The 24,224-nt window shown below is 41.8% G+C and overlaps 1 protein-coding gene across 1 annotated transcript in view; it reads left to right on the top strand.

Moving 5' to 3' along the window:
• The window catches only part of Dnah11 (dynein axonemal heavy chain 11), a 298,245-nt gene that overhangs the window by 67,942 nt on the left and 206,079 nt on the right, over positions 1–24,224 (top strand). The window contains exons 24-29 of the mRNA XM_027416426.2: positions 505–627; positions 1,488–1,610; positions 3,636–3,860; positions 4,821–4,912; positions 5,976–6,102; positions 23,616–23,765. Coding sequence (XP_027272227.1) covers positions 505–627; positions 1,488–1,610; positions 3,636–3,860; positions 4,821–4,912; positions 5,976–6,102; positions 23,616–23,765 — 840 coding nt within the window. The remainder of the gene's footprint in view (positions 1–504; positions 628–1,487; positions 1,611–3,635; positions 3,861–4,820; positions 4,913–5,975; positions 6,103–23,615; positions 23,766–24,224) is intronic.

Raw genomic sequence — 24,224 nt, 5'->3', positions numbered from 1 at the left:
AGGGGTCTGTGTGGCAGGGAAAGGATAATGGAGAGAATAGTGTGAATTCTCTCACATGTTAAACCTGAATAATGGCATGAGTGAGGACAATTTCTGCCAAGCCACTAAGATTAAATTAGTGGTAAAACTAGGTCATATCACAAGTGACTGGAAATTATGTTCAGTGAGCAGGGCACTTCAGGAAGAAAAGACAAATGGGCTGCTGCCTGGTTCCTGGGGTTTCGAACAAATTATAATAAATGAACAGTGGGAATCTTTTTTTTAAAAAAAATAGGGTTTTGGGTAAAGGCAATAGAAACAGTTTGAAAATGGAAGGCATTGAAACAGAAGAGAGCATTGTGTGTGTGTTTGAACTTGGTGGTGACTTGGCCCTGAGTTACCGCAGATGAAGGCTCAGGAACTGTGAGCTGGAAGGGAGTAACTGTATTAACTGTATAACCCCGTCTTCCAGGAACCATCATTAAATGTGGGTTATAAAGTCTGCCTCCGTTTCTTCCTAATCAGGTCAGATTTTCAATAAGTGATGCCACAACATTGGCAGACTTGCTGGCATTGCAGTTGCACAGAGTTGAAGAAGACGTGAGAGACATAGTGGACCAGGCCGTGAAGGAGCTGGGCATTGAGAAGGTACCACCCAGGAGTGTGTCTCTTCTAGGATACCAGACTAAGTTCTTAGGTTGTAATACCTTTAGGGCTGCCTCTGCATTCTGGGTTTGTGATTTTACACAGAAGCCAATTAGGATGTAGTGTTCACTGACCTGGGAGTGTGGAAGCATGTATCCAAGATTTTTCTCTGCTGCGGGTTAAGCCGGTGCCCAAGAAGGACACAGGATTACTGGAAGGCATAGGACACAAGAGGGCTGGCCCCTGTTGAAGGGAGCAGGGGCCGCTTGCATATCTTTTCCTTTGCAGCAAGACCCAATCTAAGTACCAGGCTTTCATTAACTCCGTTGGTCTTTCATAATAATCATGTTGTTATTTCTAGGGTACAGATGGGGAAACTGAGGCATAGAAAGGTAATTTTCTCCAGGTTTGCTTAAGAGACTGAGATTCACATGCAGGCCCTACCTGTCACCTACCTCATGCTGGCTAATATATAAATTGGTGTAACCCTTTAAGTCTTTTCTTGCAGTTACATCCCTTCAGGGAGGAGAATGTAAATCAGACCCAGTAGAAGTTTAGGGTTAGTGCAATGCTTGGTCCTTTGGAGTGGTGGCATTTACTCCCCCAATCTTGTCAACATGAATCATGTAAGAAAAAAAATGAGGCTTGTCACATTTAATATTACCCATTTTAAATTGTATGAGTTTTAAATATTTATAAATGTTTATTTATAGTTTATATCATAATTTATAACTTATTTATAAATTTATAAATATTAACATTAATATAATAATTAAACTTTTTGAATTCTAGGTCATGGGTGAGATACTGGCCCTCAATTTGATGTCTATGAACTTTAATTAATTGATTCTTTTGATTACTAGGTTATTACTGAAGTCAGCCACACCTGGGAGACCCTGGAATTTTCTTATGAAACTCACCATCGAACAGGCACTCCACTGCTGAAGTCTGACGAACAGCTTTTTGAAACACTAGAGCACAACCAGGTAAAATTGATGGTTTTGTTATAGATTTTTATTTTAATTAGAAATTTTAGACTTTGTTTTCTGAAATTCACATACAAAGTGGGATTCATTTGTTCACTCTGTATCTACTCTGACTGGGCTCCAGGTGTGGGACCATTTGGCATTTAATGGTGTGGACTTGTAGTTCAGAAAGGAGCTACACAAAAGAGTCCCCCAGGAGACTGAGGGGACATGGACAGACTCCTTGAAGGCTAAGGAGAGACAGATAGACTCCTAGGAGACTAAGGAGAGATGGACAGACTCCTAGGAGACTAAGAGACTCCTAGAAGTCTAAGGAGAGACAGACAGACTGCTGGGAGACTAATGAGAGATGGACAGACTCCTAGGAGGCTAAGAGACAGACATACTCCAAGGAGACTAAGGAGAGGCAGACAGACTCCTAGGAGACTAAGGAGAGATGGACAGACTCCTACAAGGCCCAGAAGAGACAGAATGACCACCAGCAAAGGATGGCTATGCAATGGGGACAATGTTAGTAACATTCGGGACACCAGAAAGCAGCCACCTCTCAGGGACCAATTGTTTTGGTTTCCTTGGAATGTACTTTTTTCTTCATGGATTTTATGGAAGGTAAATCTGGAGACAGATGTGAGAATAGCATATATGACCATGAGTTATAAAGATAAAGAGATGAGCATCTCTTTACACTTTTGTGAGAACAGAGGTTGATGAGAGCATTTGAGAAGGTAATAACTATCTCTGTGATCAGATGTAAGCCTACAGCACACTGACTTTAAAATTCTGGGCCTATTTAGTGTGAGAGTCATTTATATAAAGGCAGAAATCAGCCCAGAGCCCAACCTAGAGGCTCAGTGTAGCATGAGGGTTGGGAGGCCGTTGTCAGTATCCAGCAAGTTGGATAAAGAGAAAGGATACAAGGTCCAGCTGCATTTGTTTAACAACACAATGGGTGGGGAAGGGTAAGAGACTGTGAACAGGGGAATAATGGAACAGGATATTGCATAGAAACCAAGGGTTTTGTCCCAAAGAGGATTCATGTGTGCAAAAGAGAACAAGAGGGGTCAATTTATCCAGTGAAGTCCTGAGGTTTCCATGTCAGCCTGTTGAGAAGTAACTATCAGACTGCTGCGTGTGACAGCAAGTCTTGGTGACAATAGTGTTGTAGAACATAGCACTCACTCAGCTGGCAGAGGCAAGAGGAAGCTTGAGGGAGATTTTACTTTTTTGAGACCTATATGCATACAAATAAACAAACCCCCCCCCCCACACACACCCTTGGAATGTTGAACAAAACAGGCAGGTCCTAGGGGCTTTCATTCTTAAAGATGTCCCTAGTACTTTTTAGGTGGTATTTATCTTTACTTTTTTTTTTTTTTTTTTTTTTTTTTTTTTTTTTTTTTTTGGTTTTTCAAGACAGGGTTTCCTGTGGCTTTGGAGGCTGTCCTGGAACTAGCTCTTGTAGACCAGGCTGGTCTCGAACTCACAGAGCTCCGCCTGCCTCTGCCTCCCGAGTGCTGGGATTAAAGGCGTGCGCCACCACCGCCCGGCTTATCTTTACTTTTGAGGCAAAGGTTTTTTGTTTTTTTGTTTTTTTTTCTGGGACTTGGGACTAGTTGTTTGGGCTGGGCTGACTGGCTGTTGAACCTTGGGATCTGCCTATCTCTGCCTAGTTTTTTTTTTTTTTTTTTTTTAAGTTATGTGTGCTGAAGATATGAACTCAGGTCTTCATAACAAGTCCTTTAATGGACTAAGCCATCTCCCCAGCCCCCAATATTGGTTTTTACCTGCATGGAAGTGTGGAGAAGACATGTTAAGTATCGGTGCTTCTACTTACCTCATTTCCTTGGTTGGATACATCAGCATGCTATGAATTCTTTGGCCCATTTTTGTAAAAACTTGATAGTGCCTCTCTAGGTTCCATGCAAGGTGCAAGAACACAGCAACTAGCAGAGTATCCTGCTTCATTGCACTCGTAGTTCACCAGTCAGCGACTGACCAGTGCCTGCCTGCCTGCCTGCCTTCTAGGTTCAGTTGCAGACTCTTCTTCAAAGCAAGTATGTGGAATACTTCATTGAGCAAGTCCTAAGCTGGCAAAACAAGTTAAACATAGCCGATGCAGTCATCTTTACCTGGATGGAAGTCCAGCGAACCTGGTCTCACTTGGAAAACATCTTTGTTTGTTCAGAAGATATTCGAACCCAGCTCGTGGAAGATTCCAGAAGATTTGATGGAGTAGATGCTGAATTTAAGGTCAGTCAAAGATGAGCCTATCCTGTTCTAGCAAAGTTTTCACATGTTAAAAACCCATGATACATTCATTGTGTTAGATTTTGATGCATAGGACTCAGAACTGAAGCTTTACTTTTTTTTTTTCTTTTTTTTTTTTGACCCTTGAAGTTTTATTTCACTCAAGACTATTCTTGGCTCAGGCATTTAAGTGCTTACTATGCAAACATAAAGATCTCACTTTGATCTGTATATAAAAGCCAGGTAAGTTAAATTAATGCCTGTAATCCCAACACTGTGCAAATGGAGACAGGATGTCCCCTAGTACAGTCAAGTCAGTGAGCTCCAGATTCAGTAAGTGACCTTGTCTCAAAAAACAAGGAAACCTCTGGTCTCACATGTACCAAAACACCCATGAATACACACACGTGCATAGACAGACGCATACACACGTGCACACACAGACACACACACACACACACACACACACACACACACACACACACACACACACATAGTTTTGTCCAGATTTCACCCAGGTTATTGCTTGAATAGTTCTTTTCTCACCAAGCAATGTTCCATTTAGAATATATCTCAGTTTAGCCATTCTCTGGTTAAAGGATATCAGGATTATTTCAGTTTGGGACTATTAAGAATAGCCCTAAAACCAGGATTTATCCATGTGCCAGTTGCTTTACGTTTTTTTTTTGTTTGTTTGTTTGTTTGTTTACAAATCTTGCCATCGCCATATTAGCTATTCAAGGCTGTCACCGTGGCATGGCAGATAGCTATGAAAGCAAACAGGTATGACTGTTCAGTGAAATTATGTTAACAAATACTGTTCATACATGGTGCAAATATGGTGCCAGGCATACCTACAGTCTCCTGAACACTGATCATTCAGCTGTCATGCTATCAAATGTTAATCTTCTCAGTGGAAGGAAAATGTGGAGTTTCTAACATCTACGTTATGCTTATATATAGGAGTTAATGTTCAAGACAGCCAAAATAAAAAATGTCTTAGAAGCAACATGCAGACCCCACCTGTATGAGAGACTGAAAGATTTTCAGAGCAGGTAAGAACATGACAAAGGGTCAGTTCAAGTTTGTTTCTCCCCCATTCTAACAGTGTTTAATATTCATGGTTGAAGTCGCTCTTTGTTCTCTAGGTTACCCTGTGTGTCTTAGGTAAGATTTCCGATAACTGATCAATTCTTTCACCATATCATTCTGCATATACTCATTGAACACCTACTGTGCACCAAAACTTTGATCAGCACTCACAGTCCTTTAGTCTGTCTGTCTGTATATTCTCATTCATTCCCCACCTTTCTCTCATTGCTCGCCCCCCCCATCATTTGTTGTTGTTTTGGCTCCAGATTGACATTGAACTCATGGGAATCTTCCTGCCTCAGCTTTCCAAGTGCTATATTACAGGTGTGAGCCATTGCTTGCTTTGTACTTTCTCGCTATGATATGTCACCCTTACAGAGCATGTCAGTGCTTTCAAAATTCTTTTCCTCGGGGCCATTTGTCAAGTCACATTCACATATAGTCCACAACTGCATCCACAAAGTCATTCTGGCCTTTGCTTTAAAGTGGGCAAATCCACCATTCAGACGAGATGCTTACTGACAAGATGCAGTTATTTGTATGTAACCAATAGCAAGAGCTATTGGTGATGATAAAGTGGGAGCCATTCTAGGTCTGTGACTTCCCTGAATGCCAGAGAATCTTGAAGTCACTTGTGTCTTGCAGATATCCAATGAGGAAAGGGCTCTGCCCCAGTTATAGCTTACAACTGAAATTTGTGCTTAGGGCAAGCAATGCCAAGTCTAGTCTTCATCATGAGAAGCACAGAGTAGCATAAACCCATAAACCTGAGTCTGGCATATAATTGTGTGTGTGTGTGTGTGTGTGTGTGTGTGTGTGTGTGTGTGTGTGTGTGTGTGTGTGTGTCCACCTCCCTTGGCTTGGTTGTCTTCTACTTGTAAGCAGGATGTCAAAGCAGGAGGGGGTGTCTGAAATAGTGATTTCCTGGTTGAATGGAGTCATGGTAAATGCAGGTTTTCTCTTTGGAGTGTCAATGTGGAAACACGGGCATGCTTGAGATGGGTTTTTCTTCATGTGTTCATGCAGGCTTTCCCTCTGTGAAAAAGCCCTGGCCGAGTACCTGGAAACCAAGCGTGTCACTTTCCCTCGCTTCTACTTCATCTCCTCGGCTGACTTGCTGGACATTCTCTCCAAGGGAGCCCAGCCGAAGCAGGTAATGGCTTTGGAAGTCCTGTGCTCTGCTGATTAGTTAAGGAATGTCCCAGTTTCTCCATCATTATCAGATGCCATCTGTCATGCCACATGTGCCAGGAACTAGAAAATCTGCATTTAAATTTCTTCACGTAGCGATAGAGGGAAATGAGAGGCTGAGCTAGAGAAGTTGTAGGAGCAACTGCCTGGTGCTAAGCAAACGGTGGAATGTGAAACATAAATGCTCAACAACCTGGGACAGGGGGACAGGAAGAACTGGCCCATGACACCCCAAGACTGAAGACCAGGGATGGATGTCCCATTGCCTGACTGTCAGCTTTCCTGGGGAAAGTGGGTCACTGGGGATGAGATCATGGTGAGATTCCTCACCACTCCAATTCTAGAGGTGCTGTCATCATTATTACGTGGGACTTCTTTAGGAGGGGGTTATATCATTTCAGCCTTGTCCTCTCACCTTCCGGCTTCCCCTGTCTGCAAAAGTGACACACCACACAAAAGTGATACTCACATCAACAGTGAAAGCAAATGAATGCTCATATTATCTTTTTTATTTTTGTAATCTGAGAGCTCAGAGCAGAGACAAACTGTACCAGTTCTGAAACTGTCCTTCCTGTAAATGTTTAAAGGGTATCACTGTCCCTTAGACTCATTGGCTCCACTGATTTATAGTTATGAAAGCGCTGGATAGACGTTGTTAGTCTCTAGACTGAAGTTTGTGCTTTATCATTGTGGAGTTTTATATGCCTCAGGAAAAAAACAGACTCGTTCTCTAGATATTTTCATCTACTTTCTTTGAAATCTGAATCTCTTTACAATGCAGTTTTGTGCATTTTGCTGTTGGGTAGATACAGTCTCTGTAGTATTATTTTTCCCCTCTTGGTCATTATTTGCCTTTGAATGGGGATTGAATTGAATAACTACCCTTGTTGCTTAATGCAAGTGAGATCTTTTTACACATATTAGAGTTGTTAGTCAACATGGACAAAACTTTTGGGGACCCCACTGTTTGTGTCTTCTGCTCACTTCTGGGTGTGTCTACAAAGAAAATGGCTCTGACTGGGATGTATTCATGCTTTGCATATTTATGCAGCACATAATTAGCTGCTTAAAAAATCTAATTTCAAACATCATGATCATCACCACACTTACACTCCAATAACCCTCCCAGATGCCCTAGTGACTAGTAGGAGGAGATTTTATGGGGAGGGGTGTCATAAGCTGTTTCAAGTTCAAATGCTTATAATACAAGCTCAAATTTCGACATGGAAAATAAGACATATAAGTCTGTAACAGGACAATGCTGTCTTTCTTTTAGACACAGCCTCTCAAACACAGTAAACACCTGTGTCCCTGATTTATCAAGCAGTGTTAATTCTGTGGAATAATAAGCATGAGATACTAATATTTTTCTGTAATCTTTTAACCCCAAATGTGCCCCATTGAATATCTTTATACTAGTATCAGACCCTTTTTATTTTAAATTCCTTGGGCAGGTATCATAAGTCTTGGTCTATTTTCCTCGTTAAAAATGAATGAGTATGCCCAAAATACCTGGTCAACATCAAATTGGCAACCCTAGTTCGTCTCTATGTGCAGGCCAGGCTTTCACAAAATACTTGAACTGTGTTTGGCCCATTCCCTTCTCTGGCCACTTATAATAAGGACGAGTTTACGGGGATGATTTGTGGCACAGAGGACCGAACCCAGGACCTTTCAGACCTTTGCTGCCATTTCTTAACTGTCCCTGTTTCTCTGGCAGTAGCCACTGTTGGTTTTCATACTCAGTGTGAGGGTTCATATGCTGAGTGTTGTGGAACACACTTGCAAGTCTTTATGGGCAACCAAGGATACCTCCCCACGGCGGGCATTTCACCTCCACCCCAACTCAAAAGGACTTTTTTAAAAGCTTATGTGTATGTATGTGTGCCTGTGTGGATTTATGTGCACCACATTATTGGATTAAGGTCTCTTTATTTCAGAAGATAGCAGGGTGAAACACAGGCCAGAGCTAGGTTATAGAACCCAGCCAGCGCGGCCAGAACAAAAGGGGGCCCGTGTCCCCACGTGCAGCCCCTTAAGAAGCTCCCTTACGTCATCCCGGCTTTCCTTCACCACGCCCTTATGGGCGAGTCCCCGGGTCCACCTGGTACCTGCCCCAGGACTATTGGGCAGGGCTAGGGTGACTCCCTACAATTCCCCTTTTAGTCTAAGAGAGGATTAAAACTTAATAGTGTAAAATATCCAAAACTAACAATCATAAGGGTGGAATACAAGAAGATACAATAATCTGCTATGATACATCCTATGTCTATTCTAGCTAAGTCTTAAAGTCATGTGGAAAAAGTGTCTAACTTGAACACCTTCTTCCAATCCCAACTCTAAACAATAAGAAGGTCATTCTTAACTAGGCTTACACTACCCTAATACACAATAATGGGGAACGGGGGCGTAGCATCTTCTAGGTTACTTCCTGCTGAAAAGGGATGAAGATGGTCATGTGGGGGCCCTGTGGAAAAAAAAATGCCAGTACAGGGAAGGTCTCTAATGAGTTATGTCTAGTCCATGTTAGATGAGATTTGTTTGATTGAAGATCTACGTTGAAATCCTCAACTTGATTGAAGTCGTTACTCGAGGTTCTGGTTGGAGTGTCAGTCAAAACAGAGTGAGTTGAATCCAGTGTAGTCGGGGAGGTGTAGTCCAATTCCTTTTCCGGAGCATGCAGGGATTGCTGTCAGGCTGGGTCTTGATGGCTGTATGGGACTCAAACATAAGTGTCATCAGAGAAATGTTCGCTTGTTTATGTATGTGTACCGGGAAAGGTACCTTGACGAACCTTGACTAACAACGATTATGAGAGGGTGTAAAAGAAAAGCCAAGAAAAGACAAAGATAGTCCTCTTATTCTTCATTTATTCTGTATTATAGCAATTGGCTTCTTGATATAACACAGAAACTTTTAAATGTTGTTAAATAACATGCTTGGATTTTAGAGTAGGAAAGCCAAATCCAACTCTAAATCCAGTCTCGATTTAGTTGAATAGGGACTAGGAAATGAATAGACATAGAGTTATTCGAGAGACAGCTGTAAATTTTACCGTATAGCACGTTCCTTTTGTTTGATGGTTATAGCTACGTTCTTTCCTTGAGTATCCATACATGTAGTGTCCTTTGACTTATAGAGGGGGGTTCCTCAGAAAATACCTGTCAGTCATCCTTGTTGAGGGGGTTGTCTCCCTCAACTCGAATCTTGATCAATTTTGATGGTATCCAAAGATTTTCTTCTCCTGTGGAGACAAATGCAAAACCCCTACCCCAACGTAATACATGTCCAGGTTTCCATATCGAGGTCAGCACATCTTTGTAATACACTGGTTGGTTCAGTTCAGCAGTTTTTTCCGTAGTCCAATGTCTTTCCACAGCTGTCTGCCCACTGTCATTGGCATTAAGAAAGTTTAGTGTTTATAAAGCATTATGCAATCTATGTTTGGGGGGTTTCGACTTACCAGCTTGCCTATGGAGCATCTCCTTAAGTGTCCTGTTAGACCTTTTGACGACTGCTTGTCCTGTAGGGTTGTGTGGTATACCTGTGACATGCTTAATGTTATAATATTTGAAAAACTGTTCCATTTTTGTGGAGACATATGCTGGAGCATTGTCAGTTTTTATCTGCGCCGGTATGCCCATAACTGCCATCACCTCCAGTAGGTGTGTAATAACGGAATCAGCCTTTTCAGAGTTGAGAGCAGTAGCCCATTGGAAACCTGAGAATGTGTCAATGGTATGATGTACATATTTCAAATTTCCAAATTCTGTAAAGTGAAAAACATCCATTTGCCAGATCTCATTCCTCCGAAGGCCTTTAGGATTACATCCTGCTGGCAGTGGAGTTTGGTTATAAAAGGAACAAGTAGGACAGTTTCTCACTATCTCCTTGGCTTGTTGCCAAGTGATGGAGAAACTGTCCCCACGTTGCTGCCCCAGGACTATTGGGCGGGGCTAGGGTGACTCCCTACACCACATGTTTGCAGGTATCCTTGGAGGTCAGAGGGCAGTGGATCCCCTAGAGCTGGAGTCAGGCAGTTGTGAGCCTCCTGATATGGGTCCTAGGAACTGCACTTGGATTGTTTGCAAAAGCAGCAGGTGTTTGTAACTGCTGAGCCAGCTTTCCAGCTCACCTCCCATAGTTCTTGCCTTTGGTGGTGTAACCAAACGTATGGTTTCATTTCTTCTCTTCCTCCTTTATTCCTTTAGGAGATGTCTGAGCAGGGGACATGCTAGGACATCACTCTTTCAGGTTCCTCTTGGGTCCCAGGTCCTCTTGTTTATTAGAGTGGAAATTGGGAATAGATTGCTTTATTTCCCCCCACAAGTGCTGAAGTAATGCCTTAGCCTCCTGCTCTGGGCTGCTTACTCACACATGAGGGGAAGCCCTCTCTACCCTTGGACGCTTTCATGGAGGAACACATGGTTTTGGATGAGGGGACAGTGTTAAGACTTGTATGACTTAACACGGAAAGGACTTACTCACCCTAACTCCCTAACTCATGCTACTCCATGCCTCTTTGTTGTCGATGGAAGCCCTAGGCTCTACATGAGGGGATAATCACTCAATGTATTCTTCTTTTTTTTTTTTCTGAATTAACTTGTGTGGGGAGAGGGAGGCAGCATCAACCTTGGTTGTGTTTCACTATGGTTTTTGACAGCAGGAGCTCACTGGCTCATTCATTAGGACAAGCAGACTGGCCTGCAAACCCCAAGTGCTGGGAGTAAGAACATGTGCCACGGTAACCAGTTCTTTACACGTGTTCCGAGGATCAGACTCGGGTCTGTGTGCTTGCAAAATGAGCACTTTGCTCACTGAGATGTCTCCCCTGCCCAATATACTCTCCAGATTTCTTTCCAATCATAAAAACATAGACTTAAAGGTTCAACCAAACCACATAGTGACTCAGTATACACACTTTTGCTGCCAGCTTTTCTTCTCTTGGCAGTGCTGTGTCCCTCTTTACATCGCTTTGTTTTCTCAAGGCTCCGCACTTCCCATATTGATGAAGTGTGCTTTTCTAGCTATTAGTCTGCCTTCATGATCATTTTATTCATAAAAATGTGACCATACTCTTAAAAAAAAAACTTTCCAGGCACATTTTTTTTTTTTTACAGCATTAGAACTAGTATTACCCTTAACTAACAGCAGAACAATGTAAGATGTTAAAGATGTTAAGTTACCATGAAGCTGAGGGTTAGAGCATAGCACAGTGATGTCCAGCATGGTGGTGTCTCACAGTCCTGTTGGTGAAAGCCAGCAACAAGGCCTTCATTCCATACTAATGAGATGGGATAAAGTGGTTCAGGTGCCACAGTTTTAGGGGAGACATGGTTTACAGTTGTCTTAACCTACCAGCTTTGAGGTGATTGGATTTCTGGTTGAGTTGGTAATTTTGTGGAGAGTCACTTTATTTCAAATTCCATGAAATGTAATTTCACTTAAATCATTTAAAATATTTTTTATTCTTTGAAAATGTCATGCAGTCCATTTTGAATTAGAATTTTATATATATAATAACATTGTTTTGCATGTATATGATACAGGGCTTTGATCAAATCTGTGTCCCATTTTCTCTCTTCCATTTCCTTCCCTGGCCTCCATGTTTCTTTCTTCCCCATTCTGCCTTTCTCTGTGTCTCCGACTTCTGTATGTGCATGGATGTAGGATCATCTGCTGTTGCAGGGGTAGTCTTTCAGGGGTATATCCCTGGAGGAAACTTCTTTTCCTTTCCCTGCAGCTATCGGTTTCTAGTAATTGAATTCTGGGGGAGGGAATTCACGAGCCTCTCCCATGTCCATGCTGGGATTTTGGCCGACTTGATCTCATGTAGACACAGTGTTGTGAGTTCATGTCCAGGAAATAATGGTCACTGCTGATGTCGGCTACTTATTTCTCTTACAATATTTGCACCCTTGTCTTACCCAGTTATCACTGAGCCTTGGATACAGGGATTGTGGGAAACTTTTGGTTATGTTCCTTCAACTTCAAATGATTGTAATTCATATAACATCTTATATCACACTGTTAATAACATTGTGTTATCAAAAGGTATCCATCAGCTTCCGTGACACAAATTGCAACTCTAGAGCGACTTGTTTCACAGGGGATCACTAGATCCTAAGATTCATTTGTGTCATCTGGGGCTTCTCTAAGAGGTATAATCTCTGCACCATCACCATGCATTTCAAATTCTTAGTTGTCAGTGGTAAAACCGTTTGTGTCTTCTGCGATTGGACAGTACAGCCTAGCTGTTTTCTCTTACCCCATTTGCAATATCAGGATCTGTTTCTGACCACCAGATAAGAGCGTGTCCATCTCTGCCTTTTGTGCTGACATTCTGTGTGTGTGTGTGTGTGTGTGTGTGTGTGTGTGTGTGTGTGTGTGTGTGTTTCCCACTTTTTATAATTTATTCTTAAATGTGCTCCTTCCTGGTAGTGTGACCAAGATAACATGAGATGGCAGCTTATGAAGTAACAATGTAATCGGCCCATAAAAGGCACCCCAGGGAGCAGATAACTCATCTTGACATTTTGTGAATGGCTCTAATTCTTCACCCACACCACCCCCAAAACTTAATTTAAGAGTGTTGGTCCAAGAGAGTGTCTGAAGTTAATTGTGAAATTTGTTCAGCCTGAACTTTTCGAGAAGGGAGGTCTGACGTGGAAGCTGCTTCTGTTCTGTGAACTGAGGTACCTGATTGAAGACACTGGGGTTGACATGCCACAGGGATGCAGTCTGGTTCATCTTGGATGTCTGCAGCCAACGTTGGCGGTCACAAAACTAGGATTAGTTCAGGATTTCAAGATTTCTCTCCATTTAAATTAAGCCTGACCTCCTCAGTGCATAGATTATCTGCAGGACAACGGATTGCACATGCGTTCATTGCTGCAAAAATGAAGCTTATTGGAGACTTGTAGCATTCATGGACCCCATGCAGTAGTTATGTATGACCGGTATAGCCTTCTTACCTAGTTCACTAGCAACAGTCTTTGATTTTTTTAAATCCTTTAAAAAATAACTCTGTGTGTGTGTGTGTATGGTGTGTGTGTATGGTGTATGTGGTGTGTGTGGTGTGTGTGGTGTGTGTGGTGTGTGTGGTGTGTGTGGTGTGTGTGGTGTGTGTGATATATCTGTGTGTATGTGTGTGTTTCTGTGTGGTGTATATGTATGTGTGATGTGTGTGTGTGTATGTGTGTTTAACTTAACTAAGCTAGTGTAGTTAAGTTAAACAATACCAGGATGCCCTTGCATTCCCTTCTAAGTGTAACTATACCTGAGAGTAACTAACAGCTCTGATAGTCAGGTTATTTATTTATTTATTTATTTGCCTATATTCACCATGGGGAGTTTAGCTAGTATGTGACATTTAGCTCATGGGAGACTTCTCTGTCATGGAACGAGACTGAAGAAAAAGCTTCCAATGCTGTCATATGATATTCTATGTAGATGCTGTCTTATGGTGTACCCATGAGACACACTTGGCTATTGAGCACCTGAGATGTAGCAGCTGAATACATGGCTTTTGCACTTTAATCAATTTAATTTAATTTAATTTAATTGGTTCAGCTACTGGGAAACCTTATTGGGGTTGCAACAGCTTGGGTGAGTCAGTCTTTGACATTGTATACTTGAGGAACCCTAAGTACAGATGAAATACTTTTGATGAAAATTTCTGAATGAAATAGTCCATAAATATAAAACACACACCTCGTTTCTAAGACTTACTAGTAAAAGAATGCAAACCATTTCATTAAGTTTTATGCTAATCACGTGTTAAAATGATGTGTTGGATATATACCAGATTTAAATACTTTAAGGCAAATTTCACTTGTAAAAAACACTGTTTAACATGGGTGCCAAAAAGTTATAGTGGTGGGAACTGAGTTCATAAGGCACTCCCTGAAGTGACAAGAAAAACAGTATGCATGATGCAGAAATGCCCTTCAAGGGCAAGAACACGGGGCTACATGAGAGGAAATGGGCCAACTTTTATCTTTGGAGAACTCTTCCACATTGAATCAAGAAGACAGACGGTGTGCAACGGATGCTGCTTCTGATCTGTCAAGATTGGCACCCAAGAATTCGATGGTGAGAAATGGGCTGGATATTAGACAATAAGAGGCACTGCCAGGTCTTAGAGGGGCATAGACTCAGACTCACATCCTTGTGCACTGTGTTTGTATAGACAGCTTCTCTCATGGCTATCTTCATGCTTAGAGTCCATGTTTCAGCACTTGAATTCCAGGGTGATGGGGCTCAGTAACTACTCAGAGTGTCATAGCTGGACCACAGATGATATTCTTTTACAGAGAGCTAAGAGGATGACAAAAGAACATTTCCATTGGATATAGAATATATTTATTTGAAAACTAGATATTCTTCTTTTAAATACATACCTTAAAGTTTAATCCTTTATATGGCAGACTGTCTCAAGACAAAGACAACCATTTACAACAGGATACAGTCTCAAGGTGTCCCACTGGGTGGTGTCTGCACAGCCTACACTTCTGCAAGAAGCTTCTCTTCCTTGTTCAACAGCAGATGGATAGTTGAGGACTTGCAAACATGAATGGCTTTAGCTGAAATGAAACCAACCACAAATCCTGACTTCTTTGGAGGGAGTGGAACTTGGGAATGAGGGAACAGAACACTTGTTCTGTGAAGACCTGAGGTCAGATCCGCAGAGTCCTTGAAAATGCTGGGTGGGTAGGGTGACCTGTCTGCAATTCCAGAACAAGGGATCTCCAGAGCAAGTTGACTGTCTAGACTAGCTGCATTGAGGAGAGCCCTGGGTTCAGCAAGAGAATGGTGAGCAAGTAGAGAGTGACTGAGAGAGAGACACAACAAAGCCTCAGACCGCCCTACGCACATGCACGCTCGAATGCATCCACACATTTTTGAACACACATACATGCATGCAACACACACAAAAACACTCCCTTAAAGTCCCACACTGGGAATCTTAGATTTCTAAAGAGGAGGAAGGGATAGCCCCTGAGTTAGGGTGGGGCTGAGGAAGGACTAAGGAGGAGGCAGCAGATGGCAAACACACAAAAGACAGCTGGAGTTTTGTCAGTCTTGCTGTTGAACAAGGAAGAGAAGCTTCTGACAGAACTGTAGGTTGTGCCAGACACCACCCAGTGGGACACCTAGAGACTGTATCCTATTGTAAATGGTTGCCTTTGTCTTGAGACAGTCTGACAGATAGAGGATTAAACTTTTAAGTATGTATTTAAAAGAAGAATATCTAGTTTTCAAATAAATATATTCTATATCTAATGGAAATGTTCTTTTATTATCCCCTCAAAGTTACTAAAACATACTTAAACAGATTATATAACAACATGTCCTTTTCCTTTTATTAACTGTGTTGCCACTGCTTATACTCACATGGCAATTCCATCACTGAAATCCCCTCCACAGACAAGTTAGGGTTATACCATGCAATAATATCAGGGTTATTCTATACAATAATAAATATCAGTTATAACGTGAGAGCAAAGCACACACCTCCTTAATGTTATGAGAGCCAAAACCTAAATGTTACAAAGATAAGGTTTTGCCAGCAAAGGGGCTCTAGTCCTTCCACCCTTGGTTTGCTGTCACTAGGGCCTCTCACCTGTAACTAAGTTCAATAGGTAGTACTTTTAGAAATGGACCTTCCTTGTAGGGAAAGGAAAATCTGGATGAAATATTGAACTGAATCTGTTTAAAAGCAGTGAAAATTGTCTAAAAGACATTGGGAGGATTGGGTTCAAGGGACAAAGATGGGAGGGGAAGGGAGGCACAGAGGCCTGACCTGGCATTGGGCGTTGCTCTCTCCCTCTTGAGACGTGAAGTGATTCATAGATGTGTCAAACTGGCAAGCACTCTCCTTAGTCTCATGGAACCTGGAAGAAAAATAAAAACACAGCAAAAATGCTGAATGCAGGCCCACCAAGAAGGATATCATCCAGAGTGTCAAACAGCAAGAAAAGTCTTTAAGGTCATTTGGGTTTAAATTTTCTGGAGTGGGGACAGGGAAGAATATGTTATATATCCTGTCTAAAACTCAGTTCCATTTGGTTATGCAGATTGCTATAGGAAGGGTGAGACAAGGAAATGCAGTTAAACATGGGGGAAGATATCTTTCTGGTCTGGGATTTGCAAAATTACCTTTAAATGGACATAATTATATTAATGGATGTGTTTGGATTTGCCTGTGCTAGCCTTGAAAAAATAACTTCAAAAAACACTATTGAGATTAACAATGCAAAATCTGGGAAAAGATGTTTCAATGTGTTAAATAAAGACATTTGTATAGAATATACATGTATAGAACATATGTGATCCCTGCGAAGAAGGAAAGGCTGGTACTCTGTTATAAAAATGGACAGAACATTTACCCAGGCAGTTTATGGATGGACATGTCCTAGTGGCTGACAGACATCGACAATGCTGCTTTTCACAAGTCATCAGAGAAAAGCAACAACAGTGTATGTAACACACAGTCCTGCTTCTGGCCATGACAACATAAGAGCTGGATTTAGTCTTCTGCCCCAAACTAACAACAAGAACTTTGGCAGAAGATAGGATAGGAACCCTGGATGGTAGGCAGTAGGGGACTGTGACTTACAATGTGCAAGAAACAGGCGAGTGAGTGCCGTGATGGCTACCTTGGGCTCCAGCCTTCAGAACGGGACCCTTGAAGGCAAATCTAGCCAGAGTGTGAGTGAGCAGAATGAATAGAGGAGCATGAAAGAGCAGAAGGTGATCTCCGAAAACTTAAGAGGAGGCTCCTTTGATTAAACTGCAGGAGGTTTTGATGGGTGAATGTGTGTGTGAGAAAACTGCCAACCTGAGAGGATTAGAGGTAATAGCACCAACATTCTCACAGGGCTGAAATGGTGCCTTCTCCCACCAGCAGGGTGGACACTCTTAGGATTTTTTGGTAGAATACCATTAAAACCTTGCTGGGGTAGTAAGGAATAATTAGCTTTGGGTTACACACTACTCTAATCCTACCAGTTTTTTTTTTCCCTCCTAACTAAATCTTCCTATCAAGATCAAAAGAATCAAACTTTCCAGACAATTTTACCAAATTATGGAATATTGCTCAAGAATATATGGGTGAGAACATTGTTTTCAGCATTTTTTGGAATCTCATTAAAGGCTACTGGGAGTATAAATAAAGCCAAGGGCTATCTAGTCCATAATAGAAGAGACAAATAAATACATGAAAATTGACCTTGAAGTAACTGATGTTAGAATTGGCAAACAAAGAGCTTCTGTTGTTAAGTCTGCATTCCTTGTGTTCAGACATCAAGTAGAGATACAGAAATACTAAGGAAGTTCCATATATACACTTTAACTTTCTAAAGTAGAGGGGAGGAAAAGAAAGAGAAATATTTGAACAAGCGCATCTGAAAACTCTCCAGGTTTGGTGGAAAGTGAATTCAAGGAGACTCAGTTACACTGAGTGGTATGGCCCTTGGCTGTAACCCCAGCACCCAGGATTTGAAGCAGGAGGAGTACTATCAAATCAAGACTGGCCTGGAGTATAAAGTGAATTCCAGGCCTGCCAAAAATCTGGAGAGGAGGGAGAGAAAGAAGGTGGGGGGAGAAAGACTAAGAAAGGAGAGTTGGGGAGAGGGAGAGAGAGAGAGAGAGAGAGAGAGAGAGAGAGAGAGAGAGAGAGAGAGAGAGACAGAGACAGAGACAGAGACAGAGACAGACAGACAGAGACAGAGAGTGATAGATGATAGATAGATAGTAGATAGATAGATAGATAGATAGATAGATAGATAGATAGATAGATAATATGCAGAAAACTATGAAAAACTGCTCAGATGGTTTAAAACCAGGAAGAAGAAATAACCCTAAAAAACGATCCACAAAGCCCCCCACACACACACACACACAAACAAGGAATTGGATGACAGCTGACCTCACATTGGATACAGTGCAAGTGAGAAGAGGCTGGAGCAGTAACTTGGATGCACTGTAAGAAAAACATCTGTCCAGCTGAAATTCTCTACCCAGAGAAGGTGTATTTTAAGGCTGAAGGAAAAACGATGTTTTCTTCAGTTAACACGCAAGCTGGAAAGTTTCATCACCTGCAATCTGGCACTATGAGAAATGCTTTAGAAAAGGAAGATGATGCTGGATGGAGTTATAAAAATTCTGAAACACTGAAATGCTAACTGCAGGAAACTGTACAAGGCAGGCATGTTAACTATCCATCAGAAGGCAGATGGGATAGAAAGAGGAGAAATGGTGAAGACGTGTGATTACTTGTGGCTCTGTTGATTCACAGTATCATCTCATTATAACTTAAAATCTTTATTTCCTTATGTGTTGATTGGGAAAACAGCAGGCAGCACCTATGGCTTTTTGGTGGCAAAAAATTGCATAAAAATCAAGAAAATACCAGGCATAATATGGTAGAAATGGCCATCAATTTGTCCCCTCCCCATGTCTTGTCTCTTCTTTCATCAAGCTTGTGTCTCTCGTTACACTGCCCCATGCTTATCTTGTCAGCGAGTCATTGCAAGAGGCTCTCGAACTCTTTTGCACCAAGATTTCCTATTTTGCTGCTCTTTGGAAACCTTTGACCTCCCCACCCAGTGAATCGGCACCAATTTGCTGGATGATGAACACAGGCCCAAGCCACCACCTGGAAATCCATCAGGGAAGCCATGAATTACCAGCAGACCACAAATGTGTAAGATCTGGGACTAGATAAAGCAACTGAAGATTCTAACACACAATCACTGTAGGCTATGGAATTGTTGCAATGTTAACCCACTAGATCTTGGGAGTAGTTTGTGATACTTTCAAAGCTCATTGATGTGTGTCGGTTGTATATTCATACATATTTATTTATAAATGAACATTCATGTCCATCAAGGTTTTTTTTAAGTTACTGCTTTGGAATGAAAGGTTGCATCTGTGAGGCTAGGCTTCCTTTCTTCTTCCTCCCTCCCATCCTCTTTCTGTATTCTTTCTTTCCTTTTTTCCTCTCTTTTCTCTGTTTGACTTTCTTTCCTGACCTTGCTGTCAGCTATGCCTTATTCTGTCTTGCGAATGATGGGAAGACTGGTGAGAATGCCATCAGTTCTTGTGTGGGAGAGTATGTACTGCCTCTTTTTAATTTGCATAGGCATGTCCTCAATCTTTGACATGATTTGGGTTCACAAAGCTCACAGGATGTGTAACACTTAAGATAAAAAACCCAGTTATTGGGGTTCAAGTTTCTAGCTGAAGATCAGAGAAGCAAAGCAGCTGGCCACCAGCTCTCACCTCTAGCTCAGGCTGAAAGGGCTGCTCCTGTCTCCATGAGCTCTTCACCAAGTCTCAAACTGCTGCCTCTCCTCAGTGTAGCTGGAGAATTAATGCCTTCCTATCCTCAATGTGGCTGGGGAATGAATGCCAGCTCTGAGACCCTGTTCCTGTCTTAAATACCTCTCTTGAGTCCTGGGATTAAAGGCATGAGCTCTGTTACTCTTTTAGAGTTATTCAAACTCATGTAGCCCTGGGTGGCCTGGAACTCAGAGAGATACTTCTACCTTTGTTTCCTAAGTCCTGGGATTAAAGGTATGTGCCACAACTGTCTGGCTCCTATGGCTAACTAGTATGGCTGCTTTGCTATTTTGATCTCCAGTAGCTTTAATAAATCAAAAACAATGTATCACCACAGATTCTCTCTGTGTATGGTTCCACCAGTACTGATATCAGTTACCAAGGACTAGTATCAACCCAGGTCCCTGACGGTCCGATTCATATTTGAGATGCTGTGTTGGACTAGGGGGGTGGATGATGGAGTAAGCCTTGACTTAAGCTCTTTGGCTCACAGAAATCACAGATGTGCAGTTTTACCAGCAACAGTCATGCCATATCTTTCAAATGCTGTCAACAACAAGCCACTGTGCATCTGCTGCTAAGATATTGCTGTGTGACCTCAATGTTCCCAGGAATTTATTCCACATGGTAATGTACAACAATAAAAGACGCACACACACACACACACACACACACACACACACACACACACACACAGAGAGAGAGAGAGAGAGAGAGAGAGAGAGAGAGAGAGAGAGAGAGAGAGTAGTGGAAATTTGAATGCTTAGAGACTTGTAGTATCTGGGGATAATGCCAGAAGTGGACATTGAGTCAAACATAGATGGAATTAGGGATGACTCCTTATCCTCAGAGAACCTGCACACACAGGCAGGCATGCAGCTTATGAAGAACAAAACTTCCTGACATGAGCAATAGCAGTGGTTGGAACAAAAAAGGGTGACTTGGCCCAGAGTTAAGTGACTCCATCCAGGAAATAAAATCCCAAGTGAAACAAAGGAAAGCAAGAAATAACACAAAACAAGCCAGATGAACAAGGTTCCTAACACTGATAGCTCAAAGAACAACATGGTGGCGGTTGACCCAAACTCAAAAGGTGTTCTTTGCGAAGATGCAAAGGAGCTGCTTGCTCCATGGTACAAACCAGAAGAGGCAAGCACTAAATGACCCCAAAGTTTTCCACAAAACAACCCACTTGTTTTGAACTACACGGTACCAAATTGAGTTTGCTGCCTTCTCCATGCCCTTATCCTATGTTTGCAACCCACAGTGAAATTTTAATGTTTTGCCAAGAAACATTTTAAAGGTCTTTGCACTGTCATAATGTTTCCTGTCACTTATTAAGAGATGGTTGATGCACTTTCAGGACACATGAAAAAAAATTTTTTTTTATGAGCACACACCACATTGCCAAGCTGGGACTTCTTGTGTGCATTGGTAGGCACAGTGCTCAAGCATCATTATATACAAGGGGAGATATTATTCAGTTTTTGTTGATAACCTTTTAGAAACCAATTTAGAGCAAGATGAAGTTTTAGGTCCTCTAATAATAGCCTGAAAGCATTATTTTATTTTTTTAGTTGTAAAATGAAACACTTTCCCAGGAAGAAGAAAATCTAATTTCACTTAAAGCACAAAAGATACCTCATTGAAAAACATTCTTTAAAAAAAAAAAAAAAAAAAAAACCGTCTTAGAAAATTTCAATAAGAAACACCTGATTCCAACCATGCCAGATACAAGTCATGGAGGACTGTATGTTGGGAGATTTACATTTTTCTGGCCACTGCCAGGGTGTCTACAAGGCCAGAAGATGTTGTGAAATTATTTACTGAGCAAAGCAATAATGTGTGAGGGCGTCTGATGGCTGAGGTCTCATTTATCGTGAAGCTTTTCAACTGAATATTATCTAGGCCCATTACCCGGTAGAAGCCATTTGACATCTGTGCGCTTCCTGGCCACTTCAGTGGGGAGAGTGAATGGTTAGATTATTGCAGAGACGTTCTGTGTATAAATGTCCTTTGGGTAATGTGCAGGATGGAGGAGAGTATAACAACCCAGGTAGTGATCGCTGCCCACCACTCTCCCTATGTCTAAAGCAAACACGGGTCTCAGAAACCCATCTGTTTTAAACTTGAAGACATCCTGATGCTGTTTTCCTCAATGCTAAAACTGTGAATGCAGCAATGTGTGAAGGCTGAAGACTTTAAAAGATTAAATCGCACCAAAGGAAACTCTTCCTGATACTGATGGGCTTGTCATGCAGATAGCCTAGGCAGCTGTGGTTTCTAGAAGCTGCTGTTACAGACCAAGCCAAGCTGAGATACAGGTGCAGGTGAAGCCTGTGGTCTGGGAAATGTTGCCAGCTTCAAGCTACCTTCTGTTGGCAACAGCCTTGGTGTTCTGTTGAGGTAAAATTCAGTCTAAGAAGATTGGCTATCTTAAAGAGTACAATTCAGTGTTATTTGCACATTTCTAGTGTTATTTAACTACCACACCGCCTTCTATTTCTGAGGCATTTTTGCCACCTCCAAATAAACCTCTGTATCTATTACCTTGTTTGTCTATGTTTCTCTCCCTATGAACCCCTGGTCGGCCGTCTGTATCTTGGTATTTTGTGTGAGCAATCATACAGTTGATGGGATTGGATGACTGGCTGTTATTGTCATTGAGCTCGTTGTTTTCAAGGATCATTCACATTATGTTGTGCTTTTTCTAGAGTTAGAGATCGAATCCAGGATCATGTGTCTAGACAAGGGTTTTACCACTGGGCTACATCCTAGCCTTTTGTTTTTTGGGATGGAGTCTCACTGTGTTTCCCCGGCTGTACTGGAACTCAATCTTTTCAGTCTCTGTTTCCTTAATTGTAGGAAAAGGGCACATGATAGCATACACAGTCTTTGTTGCCATGTATACACACACACACTATTCCCTCATATGGCTGAACTGTATTCCATGGTTCATACTTGCACAGTTTGTTTATTCATCTATTTGAGTGGATATTTGGTTGTTTCTACCTTTTGGTTGCTGTAAAAATGGGGGGAACACTGGCTTACAACTGTCTGAATGGCTGTTTGCAGGATGTATGGGTGGTTTCTTGGTGATTCTATTTCACTTACTGAGGAAATGTGAAATTTTCTCCCACTCAATGGTACCATGTATCAGGGAGAATTATGAGTTCCCAGTACTGGCTCTTTCCTCTGGGCCCATTTCTGGCCATTACTTAGTATTCTCCAAAGGGGATGAGTGACTTGGCTGGTGTCTGGGTCTAAATCCATCTCTGGAAAATCTGCCTTCCTCTCTGTCCCTGTGTGGCAATGCTAGACATTGTTCCTAGATGGGAGGCCTGTCATGGCTTTTATTAGAGGGCTCAATAGAGGGAGGGTGTGACCAGCTGGATATTTTTCTTCAGACTGACTTCTATAGAAAGTTCTGGGCTTTGTCTCTTATTTTAACCTCAGTTTGTCAAATTTTAAATAAGGCAAATCACTTTCAGTGCATCAGTTTCCTTTGGAGAACACAGGCTGTGAGAAGTGAGGACATGGGAGCATGGTCTCTAGTAACATGTCTTGGACCTGTGAATGAAAATTTGCCATTCAGTCTCGGCAAGATTGACTTGGAAAACTTACCTAGCCAATTAAAATAGAGGAGCATTGTTCAGCCTCTTTATGTACCAAGGATACGTGAAACTCAGAGTATCCCACCTTAAAGAAAATTATGTCACCAGACCCCAAACCTTAAGATTCTGTCTAATTTATGTTTTTTCAGATATTTTATCAGTTTTTCATACTTTAGGCTAATAATATAAATGTGAATTTTAGAAGTTTGACCATAGAAGTTATAGTAAAAATTAACATCCCCAGTTGTGGTGCACAAAGACAGGTTAGTGAACCTTCAGGCTCTGGGTTGCATAGTGAGCGTTTACAAGGCTACATATGATGGTGGGATCAGAATTCCCAGCCTCCTCTCTGTCAACTTGACTTCAGTACAGGTGTTTTAATAATGACCTTGATTTTGAAAGCATTCTGGAAATTTATGAAGAAAAGTTAGTAACTTCATATGGCTTTGTTTCTCAATTACCAGGGTATGTGTGCAGCAAGAAACATCCAATTTTTCTCATGTTCTTGTCTTAGGTAACACGCCACCTCATCAAACTCTTTGACAACATCTTGGACCTGCAGTTTGAAGATAATCCAGAAGTCCTCTCACACAAAGCAATTGGAATGTTCAGCAAAGAAAAGGAGTATGTCCTGTTCCAGGCCGGGTGTGAATGCATAGGCCATGTAAGATTTGATTTTGAGGTTTCCTATCCAAAGAAGGTAATTTTCGGGCAATCCCTGGAGGTTGGACTGAACCAGAGAGACAATTTAGTCCCTGTTCAATATCGGGCTCTAGCTGATCCTCTGCTGGGAGATTGCTACTGTTCACCATCTCCAGTATGCCAAGTCGCTCCTCTCCATGCCCTGTTTCTGCTCACTTACTTTTAGCATCCAGCAGGGTGTCCACAACGTTGGGTGTTCAGCTGACAGAAGGGACTGTCACAGATTGCATGAGTAGGACTCAGGATCATGAGCACATGACCAGTGTGCTCTGCTTATGCCATTCCCCAGAGACTGCAGGGAGGGAAGAGGCTTTGTGGATGGTCATTCTGATGTGGATTCTGTAAACAGCTGCTTTTTTTAGTCATTAAGATGATGCTATTAACCCTACCATGCAGTTACCTAAGCATAGGCTCTACTCTC

Source organism: Cricetulus griseus, chromosome 5, assembly GCF_003668045.3.
Source record: "Cricetulus griseus strain 17A/GY chromosome 5, alternate assembly CriGri-PICRH-1.0, whole genome shotgun sequence".
Classification (NCBI taxonomy): Eukaryota; Metazoa; Chordata; class Mammalia; order Rodentia; family Cricetidae; genus Cricetulus; species Cricetulus griseus.
This window is presented reverse-complemented; position numbering and strand designations above follow the sequence as displayed.